At 45.3% G+C, this 12,904-nt stretch overlaps 1 protein-coding gene across 1 annotated transcript; it reads right to left on the reverse strand.

Moving 5' to 3' along the window:
* Nucleotides 1-1,511: 1,511 nt before the first annotated feature.
* Nucleotides 1,512-2,450, reverse strand: OR11L1 (olfactory receptor family 11 subfamily L member 1). The gene has a single exon (XM_010130869.2). The coding sequence runs from the start codon at nucleotides 2,448-2,450 to the stop codon at nucleotides 1,512-1,514; it is 939 nt and encodes a 312-aa protein (XP_010129171.2).
* Between the last annotated feature and the right edge of the window lie 10,454 nt (nucleotides 2,451-12,904).

Genomic DNA, 12,904 nt, shown 5'->3' on the forward strand with positions numbered 1-12,904 from the left:
AACTGGCCTCATCAATCCAGCCTGTCCAGATCCCTCTGCAGAGTCTTCCCACCCTCAAGCAGATCAACACTCCCACCTAACTTGTCATCTGCAAACGTACTGAGAGTGCACTCGATCCCCTCATCCAGATCATTGATAAAGATCTTGAACAAAACTGGTCCCAATACTGAGCCCTGGGGAACACTGCTTGAGACCAGCCACCAACTGGATTTAACTCCATTCACCACAACTCTTTGGGCCTGTCCATCCACTGATATTTATTCAAAGTTTGCCAATAGATAATGAGAGGACTGTCTTATGATCCAATTTATTTGCATTTTTGTAATATTATTGTAAGACTGTACGGAAAAGGAAATGGTGTGGGAAATCACAGAATGATAGGAGTGTGAAGGGATCTTTGGAATAGGTGCTGGAACAGGCTACAGCCACTCCCTATGATTTTATTAATTATTGTGTCAGACCTGAACAGTTAATTATGCAGGTGCTGCAGACAGATGTTTGCACATCAGGAAGGAATTAAAAAAAACAAAAATCCATGTTTTTTTACTACAGACCATTCCATGTTTTTTTTTTTTTATTACAGAATTAAGACATTCTGCGTGTATGCATATCTTTATGAACTTCTGTCAAAGCCTCCAGTATGGGTGCCTCCAGATAACTGCATGTTCCCCGATTATTCTGTTCTGTGTCTGCCAGCCCCACTGAGTGTCTCAGTTACCTTAAGGCATCTTAGACAGAAAATAAACTGAAATACGAGCCAGTATCATCAGTGCTTTATAGGAAGCCATTCATCTCATCCAAAGTGTGTACCATTAGCTGCTTAAACACACTCATTTATTGTCATTGTAAGTGCCCTACAGTGTCCTGAATGGCCTCCAGCTGTCACTCCAAAAGGAGGGGCTGCTCTATGGCAAATCCAGTGCCAGTTCCACCGACCAAAAGCTTTACTCTGGAGCATCTAATATGTCACAAAGATATCATTAGAGGTTTCTATTTATGCACCTGAGTTGGTCTCCTCAACTAACTATAATGAATTGTAATTTAGATGACTTTATTAGTCTAAGGCTTGTAACTGTGGTTGGCTGAAGTCAGGCAATACTACTCTCACCGCTGTTTGCATTAAACATCTTATTACAGCGGTCTTCAGTGTAATCTTCAGACGCTGGTGCAGTTCTGACCTGGGCTCCTAAGTACCTTGTGCTCTGGCCAGAGTCAGTGAGAAGGCATGGGTATAGACAATTTAATTGCTCCAGATGCAAAAACTAAGAACTCAGTGGAGCTCTTGCTCTTGTGTTTGTCTTTAGCAGCACCATGGTAGTTGTGTGTCTTGCAGATTGTTCTGGCTCTTTGCAGTCCCTATCACCAATGTAATTTTGGGGTCCATGTGTCATTCAATGCAGGAAAGCAGCTGCTGCAGAAGGACAGAAGTCTCCTAAGGCTTCTTTATCGTATCTCAGAATACAACAAAGAGCCTGAATATCAACAAGAGTCAGTCTTGAAGTGTCCCCAGCTTACAAAGAGTGAAGGCGGTAGTGTCTGATGACTATTTTTCCCAAGGCCTTCTTGAATGCCTTGTTTCTCAGGCTGTAGATTACTGGGTTCAGAAGGGGTGTGACCATCGTGTAGAGCACAGATACAGCCTTATTGAGCTCTGAAGACAGGTTGTAGGTGGGACGGACGTACATGGAAATCATTGTACCGTAGTATATAATCACTACCATGAGGTGTGAGCTGCAGGTGGAGAAGGTAGTTCTTTTTCCAGAAGCAGAGGGTATCTTCAGGATACTGAGAATTATAATTAGATATGTTACAAGAGTCAACAGGAAGCAGCTGGAAAGGACCAGGAGAGAGAGGATGAAGATGACGGCTTCTGTGACAGTGGTGTCTGAGCATGAGAGCTTCAACAGTGGAGAGATATCGCAGAAGAAGTGATCAATGAGGTTGTAACTGCAGAAATCCAATCTGGATACCATCAGACAGGGCAGAAAACAAGTGAAAATACCAGTGACCCAGGAGCCCACAGACAGATGAGTATAAGACTTAGCACTCATGGTCACATTATAGTGCAGGTGTTCACAGACTGCAAGGTATCGGTCATATGCCATCACTGCCAAGAGGTAGCACTCAGTAGCTCCCAGGGAAATGAAGTAGTAAAGCTGTGCCATGCATCCTGAGAAGGAGATGCTCTTTCTCTTTGCCAGTAGATTGGCTAGCATCTTGGGTACAATTGTGGTGGTGTAACAGACCTCTAGGAAAGAGAGATTCTTGAGAAATTTGTACATGGGTGAATGAAGTTGCGGCTCCAGTGTCACCACTGAAATAATAATGGTGTTTTCTAGGATGGTGAGAATATAAATAACAAAAAATACTGTGAATAGCAGAATCTGGCAGCGTGGGTTGCTACTGAAGCCCAGTAGCCTGAATTCCAGTACAGCTGTAACATTTGTCATCTCTTCAAAAGAGCTAGGATTTGTCTGCTAAGGAAATAATCAGTATCAGAATATGTTAGCTTTCAGTGGTGAAAGCACAATCTCTAAAGATTCTCAAATAAACCTTTGGAAACAGCATCAAAGTCACTACCGGTCTGTCCTTCTGTTCTCTCTCCCTCCCTCCCTCCCATCCTGCTCTCTCTCCCTCCTGAAATGTAAGTTTTAGTATGTATTTCATTAACTTCACATAAACAATTATAGAATGAATTGCAAATAGTCTAGTAGACAGCCACTGTCCACACTTGCACACAAGGATGTGTATAAGAACGTACAGAAATATATAAAGATATCACTTTTACTAATCCATAGTAGAAGGGTATACCTAAACTTCCACATATATAGCACATGAACTCAGACACACATATCCCCCAAAGATCTGTTTTTCAGTGAAAGAAATAGAAAAATTCATATACATAATCAACAGCAATTATTACATTGAAAATTCCACTCATTAATGCACATGTGATTTTTTTATAAAAATGTAAATACTCATTTGCGTGGTCCTGAACATACACATACAAGGGCACACAAGAACTCTCTCAAAATACTCTGTCATGGAGGAATACAAACTTGCACACAGATTCACCAGCAATCTTATAATTTCTTGTTAAATATTATGAGTAAAGGTATAATTTCCACCTCAAGAATGGAAACCCTAGAGTATAATCTATTACTAGAAATTGATTAAGAGCCATGTAGTTCATAAGAATAAACTGCATTCCCCTTATCCATAATAAGGCTGATGCATGTGGCAGTGGTGTCCAGTTACTTACATATGAACCAATATGCATAATATTGAGTGTGTGTCCAATTCTTACAGAGCTGTTCTCCAAGCTGTGAACACATCAGGTAGGGCTAAGTTTCAGTCTGCATTCAGGTCCTTGTCTCAGACTGCACACATCAGTAACGTAGGTTTTTCAAGTTGAGGCACAATTAATGACAGTATCAGAAAAATAGTTACCTGGTGAATTTAATCATCCTTTACTCTGCAGTTTGAGTCTTATTACTAAATCCTTACATTGACTACAAAATCCTATTTGATACAAACCCTTTTAGAGTGAAATACCTTGAAGTCAGTCTTGATTTTCATAAAGACAGACACAGATAAAGGCTGAACTGTACCAAGCACTGGTTTCAATCGTTGAGGATCTCTGGGGAATAATCCCATGTGTAGAGACACTCCATGGGGCACCCTAGCAACAATGGACTGATGACACATCTGCAAGGAAGAGCTTGTTAGCAAGAGAAGAAACTCTCTGGAAAAACTGCACCCAAAATTCACTAGAAACATTATAGATCTTTCAGCTAACCAAACTGCTTTCTGGAAAAAGTTCATATACAGCAGCTCAAACAACGTTCAAGTCAAGTTCTGTTTCGAAGAATGCAAGTTTTTTTTAAAGCCTACAAAAATACATTAAAAATTTCAGCTTGGGACATTTTCACAGTATATTTCACGCAGGCTATATCTTTCCACTACATCTTCTGAGTGACACTTTGGGAAAGCTGTCTAGGCAAAACATTTCTGTTGCTGCTTCTCACCAGGGATGAGCTTTCAAGGGGCTTTGTCATAATTTCTAATTATCTTACAAATGTTACAGGAACAGACTAGGAAGAGAAAAAAAGGAAATTATTGTGAAAAAACAAGAAGACTTTTTGCTACTTATTTTCTATTTATGATATTTTTTTCAATTAATGATCTAGAAAGAGTAAAACATCAAAGCTTTTTTTTTTAAAAAAAAAAAAAACAACGAAAGCTTACTGATGAGGAAAACTTTAAAGAAAATTTTCTCATTATTTTTCTACTTCCAAGTAGATTTAACAGTACAAAAGAGAGTCACTGAAAGACTGCCATGAGGTTGCCCCAAAGCCATCTCTTCTCTAAGCTGATAAAGCCAGGCTCCCTCAGCCTCTCCTCACAGGGAAAGTGCTCTAGCCCCTTGGCAATCCTGTAGCCCGCCACTGAACTCAGCTTGTTGATATTTCACTTCTCTTTACCTGGAGTCCGAAAACTGGAAGCAGTATCTAGACGTGGTCTAACAAGTGCTGAATAAATAGAGGGGAATAACCTCTTCCCTTGATCTACTGGATCAGCTCCTTTCAATGGAATCCAGATCCTTTTGATTTTCTTTGCTATCAGGGCACAATTCTGGCTCATGTTCAGCTTGCTGTCTGAGAAGACCTCTGCAAGTCGTTTTGAGTAGAGCTGATCACCAGTCACTCAGTCCACAGTCCGTGCTGTTGTGAGGGGGGTCTAGCTTCCCAGGAGCAGGACTTTGCATTTATTCTTGTTGAATTTAATAAAGTTTCTCTTGGCCCATTCCTCCAGTCTGTCTGTATCTCTTTAGATGGCAATTCTGCATTTGAACATACCAACTAGCCACCTGATGTTACTGAGAAGTAGTACCAGCAGTGGCTGAGAACTGAGACAACCCAACTTCTTCAAGTCCTTGAACCCTTTAACTAACCACAGAGGCCTGGGAGACCTTGTTGGTGAAGACTGAGGCAAAGAAGGTATTAAATACCACAGTCTTGTCTGTTTCTGTTGCTCATTAAGCAATGGTCCCACAGTTCCCTCGTTCAGCCATTTGCTACATGTTCAGCCTTTCACTACCTGTACAGGAAGTAGAGGCTTTTCTTATTGCATTTCCCTTCCAAGTCTCAACTCTTTGGCTTTCCTGACACCACTCCTGTGTGCTTGATCAATGTTTCTTGATTACTAACTAAATTGTAGCCTGTCCTGGATCCCACCTCCTTCATGGAGCTGTTTTGCAATGTAGCTTTGAGTTTCCTGCTTAGCTAAGCTGGTCTTCTGATGTGTCTGTTTTTCTTCTAGAGGCTCAGGACGAACAATTCTTGTACTTGAAGAATATTATGCTTGAAGACCCGAAGACTTTATACTCTTATTTCAAATTCATATGAATATCCTGTTAATTTCTATGCTGGACTCTCTAAAGCTACTAACCCCTTTGATGCATAACACGTGCTTCCATTTCTCATGTTTCTGTCCTGTTAATGATGCCATAGGTTGGGGTCATATGCATATATATTATTGTACTTTGATTATCTCTAACGTCCTGCAGTTCCTCATACTGCTGTCCTTTGACCCAGCAGCCTCCCACACAGCAGCCAAACATGTTCATCTACTGCATCGCAAGGACACGCATCAGGGGCTACCAGGGATGCACCCTTCCACATCGGGACAGTCTCAAGGGTAGATGAAACAGCAGGATCTCTGATCCTAACCCACATCCCAGCCTCCACAGAAAGACCAAACCTCCTCTGATACCTTTTGCTCTGGATCAAGAGCAGGCAGTATAACACAGGGGGAACAGGACTGTAGATCAGATGACCTGGATTTCTCCGGTTTCTCATGTCTTATTTTCCCCTTCAGTTAAAGAGTTCCAAAAGTGCTCCCCATAGAGGGAATTTCCCTTCCCCACTTGCTCTGCTGCTGCAACAATCAGGGAAAAGTACACAGCAGGGCCAAGCTCGGTGAGTGTGTTCACACAGGGCAAGAAGTTTATCCCGCTGCTGTTTGTGTCAAGGTTAGGAAATGGTGCTTGTTGCTTTTCAACCATCCCCTGTGGGAGAGAGGACACTCCTGAAACCTGGCCAGGGAAGTTTCACAGGCCCTTGGGTATCCAGGGACTTTCTCCTTACAGCACATGAACAGTGAGGCCTCTGGGCTTGGTGCAATCTTATACCAGCATCAGACTCTGTCACAGCCCAAAAGACCATTTCCTCAAAGGTCATTTGACCACCAGGTGGTGAGTTTCTTCAAGTGTCAGGTAGGACAGAAAGGTTTGATTAGCTGCTAGAGAAATATTGAGGTTTTTGGCAAGCCTCTTTCTTGTGCCACAGGCCCTGGACTTGCTGTTGTCTTCCTTTCCTTTCTCCAGAGTTCTCCTGGGCAAGTGGGCTTAGAGAAGGATGACAGGAAGCAGTGACAAGGCTCCCACAGAAAGTCCATCTCAAAGGGACTGGCCTGCACATGACCAGAGATGAAGCAAGGGCAGCGCAGAATGGCTGAGCAGGAACCTCTGCGTCAACCTGTAAAGAAAATGAGCAGTCCCACAGCACGCATGTCCAGGAGAGAGTCACAACTTCGGGAGAAAGGAACACAAGGAGACTCAGGCTGGGATGCAGCATTTCTTTAATGAGAACAGAAAGAGTGCATTTCAAGGGGAGGAGGAAGAGCACTGAGCATTGGAGGTCGAGGGCTCCACAGAGCAAGACAACATCATCCTTTGCAGCAGGATAAGAAGTACGAGAAAGACACTTCTTTCTCCTCATTGCAGGTGCAGCTGGTGAGCATCCTCTCTCATCTACAGCAAGGGTGGGTGATGTCTGTCGCCTTGGTCAACGGCATAAGCTACGAAGGAAGCTCCCAGGAAGGAGGATGAGGAGGTTTCTTGAGGGTAGTAAGGAAAGCACAGAAAGAACAAGAGCAAGAAGAGCACGATATCAAGGGATGACACACAGCTCCCTTCCATTCAGAGGGAGAGGCAGGTGTCCCACACACTGGGAAGTCACAGGCATCTCCATGGTCCTGGATCCAGATCTCATTTCCTCGTTCCTGGTTGTTCTTTCCAACCTCGGCGATCCGCTGGCCCTACCAGTACAGATTGCACGAACGCAGGGGCCCACAGAGACCATTTCTGAGGCCTGCGAATCTCCCAAATCCAAGGGCACCCCCGGAAGAGATGGAGACCCCCCCAGCACTGAGGGAGCTCCCAACAGCAGCTGACAGAGAGGATCCCACAGCTGTGCTCTGAGGGAAAGAGGTGAGGATGGGGCCCGGCAGGGTCACCACCACCGGCGAGGGTTCGATCACGGTGGTGGAGTCAGCACATCGCAAAGCACAGGGCTCACTGCAGCTGTTTGCAAGGGGGGCTGGTCCACAGGGGAAAGGGAGGCAGGGTCTGTAGCAAGACATCTCTCAGCGAGGGGGGCAGACCTGAAACACAGAGCAGGACATGAGCATGAGACAGAATCTGAGGGAAGAGGCTGGGTCAGAACCACAAGCACCTGCAGAAAGAGCCCGAGTGGGTTCAGACTTACCTAGCTGACTGAGCAGAAGGCAGCAAGGGCAGTGGATGACAGGCCTGGAGACGCATGGACTTTTATATCCTGTCTGCAAGCCTCAGGGGACCTGAAGTGTTCTTTATGCATGAAGCATTTTGCTAACTAGCAATATTTGCTTGCAAAGCTCTCCTGGATGATGACATCTTTCCCCCTTTCATCTGGGAGGTTTTGCTCCCACCTAGCACGTGGGTAAGACTGAAATGTGTCTTTTGAGGTTCAACAGTCATTACATTGCTCCCTAAGGCCACAGGATGTTGTTGTCCATCTTGTTTCAGCTGCTCGCAGAGACGCTCAGTGGCTTGCTGGCCACACACATTTCTGGAGCACAGTCATCACCACTGCCTCTGCACACTGCACAGTGCCCTTCAGGCACTGAGGAATTCAGCACTTGGAGTCACCTTGCCATTCTTTCCAGCTCAAGGCCTTGGTCTGAACAGTAGAGACTCATATGCTTGGCAAGTAATGTTTAGACATTTAGGCAATGGCCAGCCACCCACACAGTTTTGATCCCACACAACTACTCCCACTGGAAGCGACTCAGAAACCCAGAACGTTCATTAATTAAGTTCGCTGATTATACTAATTTAGGAGGAGCTGTGGAGTCTCTTGAGTGTAGAGAGACCTTACAGAGATTTCTGGATAGACTAGAGAGATGGACAATCATAGAATCATAGAATCATGGAATAGTTTGGGTTGGAAGGGACCTTTAAAGATCATCTAGTCCACCCCCCCCCTGCAAGAAGCAGTGACACCTTCAACTAGATCAGATTGCTCAGGTCCCCATGCAACATGACCTTGAATGTGTCCAGTATGGGGCATCTCCCAGCGCTCTAGGCAACCTGTTCCACTGTTTTACCATTCTCATTGTAAGAAAATTCTTCCTGATAACTAGTCTGAATCTACCTCCTTCTAGTTTAAAACCATTGCCCCTTGTCCTATCAAAACAGGCCCTTCTAAAAAGTTTTTCCTCGTCTTTCCTGTAGGCCCCCATTTAGATACTGGAAGGCCACTATAAGGTCTCATCAGAGCCTTCTCTTCTCCAGGCTGAACAGCCCCAACTTTCTCAGCCTGTTCTAATAGGAGAGGTGCTGCAGCCCTCTGAACATTTTCATGGCCTTCCTCTGCCTTGCTCCAACAATTTTATGTCCTTCTTATGTTGGGGGCTCCAGAGCTGGACTCAGTACTCCAGGTGGGGTCTCATGAGAGCAGAGGAGAGGTGCAGAGTCACCTCCCTCAATCTGCTGGCCATGCTTCTTCTGATGCAGCCTAGGATATGGTTGTCTTTCAGGGCTGCAAGTGCACATTAGCAGCTCATGTTGAGCTTCTTGTTCACCAGGACCCTCAAGTCCTTCTCCTCAGGGCAGCTCTCGATCCATTCTCCACCCAGCCTGTATTTGTCCTTGGGATTGCCCTGACCCATGTGCATGACCTTGCACTTGACCTTTTTGAGCTTTATAAGGTTTGCCTGGGCCTACATCTCAAGACTGTCAAGGTCCCTCTGGATGGCATCCCTTCCCTCCAGTGTGTCAACTGCACCACACAGCTTAGTGTTGTCTGTAAACTTGCTGAGGCTGCACTCTATCCCACTGTCCATGTCACCGACAAAGATGTTAAACAGCACCAGTTCCAGTATCGATCCCTGAGTTACATTATTGGTATCAGCAATTCTATGAAATTCAAGAAGAGTGAATGCTGGATTCTGCACCTGGGACTGGGTAATTCTGGTTATACATACAAACTGAGGGATGAGAGACTGGAGAACAGCCCTGCAGAAAGAGATCTGGAGTTTGGTTGATGACAAGTTGAGCATGCATCAACAGTGTGCCCTGGCAGCCAAAAGGGCAAACTTTGGCCTGGGGTGCATCAAGCACCACACAGCTAGCCAGCTGAAGTAGGTGATTGTCCCTCTCTACAGTGCACTGGTGTGGCCCCGCATTGAGTACTCTGTGCAGTTTTGGATGCCTCAGTATAAGAAGGACATTAAACTATTAGTGTGTCCCGAGGAGGGAGACCAAGATGGTGAAAGGTCTAAAGGGCAAGACTTACAAGGAGTGGCTGAGATCACTTGGTTTGTTCAGCTTAGAGAAGAGAAGGCTGAAGAGTGACCTTATCACAGTCTACATCTTCCTTTAGCAGGGCAACAGAGGGAGAGGTGCTGATCTCCTCTTCTTAGTGAGCAGTGATCGGACGTGTGGAAATGGTATGAAGCTGCATGAGGGGAAGTTCAGACTGGATATTAGGAAAACGATTTTCACTCAGGTGGTCAGTCACTGGAACAGGCTGCCCAGACAAGTGTTCACAGCACCAAGACTGCCAGAGTTCAGCGAGCATCTGGACGACACTCTTATTCATATGGTTTAGCTTTAGTAGACCTGCAATGAGCAGGATGTTAAACTGAATTATACTTTTGGATCCCTTCCAACTCAAGGTACTCTATGATTCTATGAATCTATGACTATGCTCTTCTTTCAGCTGGACACATTACTGTTCAAACAGACAGAAGCACTCTAACAGACACACAGTCACAATTCTTCTCATTTTGTTCATTGCCTGTGGCACAGCCCATTACACTTGAAATACTATATTAAACAGCCACGTCCTGCACGTTGCTTTCCAGTTTCTCTTGCAATCCCACATGACTCAAAAGAAGTCTCATAGGAATAAGATTTTTCCAGCCCCCAGCACGTTTACCATCCCATACAAGAGTCCACACAGAATCATAGAATAGTTTGCGCTGGAAAAATTGTCTTGTTCCAACCACCGTGCCATGGGCTTCCAGTAGGTTAGATTGCTCAAAGGCCCATCCAACCTGGCCTTGAACACTTCCAGAGAAGGGACATTCACAACATCTCTGGACAGCCTGTTCCAGTGTCTCACCACTCCCACAGGAAATAATTTCTTCCTAATATCTAATTTAAGTCTACCCCTTTTCAGTTTAACACTGTCACTACATTCCCTGGTAAGAAGTTTTTATCTGTCTTTCTTATAAACCCCCTTAGAGCATTGAAATGCTGCAATAAGGTCTCCCAGAGCCTTCTTTTCTCCAGGCTGAATAACCCCAACTCTCTCAGCCTGTACTCGTAGAGGAAGTGTTCCAGCCTTCTGAGGATCCGTGGATCCATCTCACCAGGTGGCATGGAATTGTGTACCTTCAGGTTCTTTAGGTGGTCTTTAGATGATCTTTTCCTGCGGTGGGCAGTACTTCGTTCTGCCAGTCCGTGCCTTTGAATTCTGTGAATTGGGTAGCATGGCTAGAGCACTTGCTGGAGAAAACTGAGGCAAGGAAGTTGTGGAGTACCTCAGCCTTCTCCATGTCAGTTGTAGCCAAGTGTCCCGTTTTGCTCATCGGCGGGGGGGAGTACAGCTTCTTTCATCTTCCTTTCTTGTCCTATGTAAAACAGAAGAAGCCATTCTTGAATTTTTCTTGTCCCTAGCCAAGTTCAGCTCCAGCTCCACCTAATGCCCTCCTTGCACTCCCAGTCCATTTCCCTATAATTTCCCCAGGATGTGTATCCTTGCCTCCACTGCCTATGCATTTTGGTTTTGTGTTTTGGTTTGGCTAAGACATCTTGGCCTAGCCAAGCTGGCATCTTGCCTCCCCTGTCCAACTTCTTGCATGTCAGGATTGAGAGCTCTAGTGCCCTAAGAAACATGTCTTTCAATATCTCCCAGCTCTTGTTCGCTTCTTTATCTCTGAGGGCAGTTTCAGAAAGGATCCCACCCACTAGCACCCTAAATAGCCAGAAGTGTGCCTTTCTGAGGTTTAGAGTCCTGAGTCTACTTTTTACCCATCCTGTACCTCTAAGAATGAGAATTCCACCAAGGCATGATAACTGCAGCCCAGGGGAAGGCAGAGGCTCACCCAATGCTGGCTTTTTATATCAAAAAGCAGAATAACTCCTGTCTAGAGAAGAGTTACAAAGGAGAGACATGATTTTTCTTAAGTGGCTTGATTTGATTTGATTTAGTTTGGAATGGTATTGTTTGAGTTTATGTTTGGTTTGTTTAGAAAAGTTCAGTTGGGTTGCACTGTGCTGGGTTGGATGTGACTGAGTTGGGTTAGGTTTGACTTGGTTTCCCAACAAGGACAATGGGCTTTGTGTGTGTCCTTGTGTGTGCCGCAGGTGTGCATGAGTGAGTACCTGTTGACATACTCATTCAATGAGCTTTGTGATGATCATACTGTTCAGCAGTACCTGGGGCTCACCATATGCCCAAGTCATACAAATGTCAGCACTACATCAAAAGGGAGGCCAAGCAGTTGAACTGGTCACTCTCATCAGTAAGGTCCAGTTGTTTCACTCCTGGATGTGAATGTTGTTGTTCCTAGAGGATGTCACCCTTGCTTTTCTTCTTACCACCAGGCATATGAGTTCAGCTCAGAGGATTTATTGTTTACTGAAAAACAAGTCTATCAAAGGAATGGATAGATGTTCAAAGAGCCTTATGACTGCTTGCCTGAGGGTGATCCAAGCCAAAATGGATTTGTTTTTCACCCCATGCCCATCCTGGAGGCCAACAGCAGCTGTGGGATGTGGAACCAGAGCTCCCAGGTGCTTTTATGGGGTCAGGGTCAGAGTGAAATTGTTTCCTTACTGGGTCCAGGAAAGTAGAAGACTGCATGGGATGAGCAGAGGATGATCCAAAAGAGGCTGGCTGGGATCACCCAAATGTCTAAACATTACTTGCTAAGTGTGTGAGTCTCTACTGTTCAGACCAAGGCCTTGAGCTGGAAAGAATGGCAAGGTGACTTCAGGTGCTGAATTCCTCAGTGCCTGAAGGGCACTGTGCAGTGTGCAGAGGCAGTGGTGATGACTGTGCTCCAGAAATGTGTGTGGCCAGCAAGCCACTGAGCGTCTCTGCGAGCAGCTGAAACAAGATGGACAACAACATCCTGTGGCCTTAGGGAGCAATGTAATGACTGTTGAACCTCAAAAGACACATTTCAGTCTTACCCACGTGCTAGGTGGGAGCAAAACCTCCCAGATGAAAGGGGGAAAGATGTCATCATCCAGGAGAGCTTTGCAAGCAAATATTGCTAGTTAGCAAAATGCTTCATGCATAAAGAACACTTCAGGTCCCCTGAGGCTTGCAGACAGGATATAAAAGTCCATGCGTCTCCAGGCCTGTCATCCACTGCCCTTGCTGCCTTCTGCTCAGTCAGCTAGGTAAGTCTGAACCCACTCGGGCTCTTTCTGCAGGTGCTTGTGGTTCTGACCCAGCCTCTTCCCTCAGATTCTGTCTCATGCTCATGTCCTGCTCTGTGTTTCAGGTCTGCCCCCCTCGCCGAGAGATGTCTTGCTACAGACCCTGCCTCCCTTTCCCCTGTG

This window comes from Chlamydotis macqueenii, chromosome 12 (assembly GCF_036417535.1).
Source record: "Chlamydotis macqueenii isolate bChlMac1 chromosome 12, bChlMac1.mat, whole genome shotgun sequence".
In the NCBI taxonomy this organism is placed as follows: domain Eukaryota; kingdom Metazoa; phylum Chordata; class Aves; order Otidiformes; family Otididae; genus Chlamydotis; species Chlamydotis macqueenii.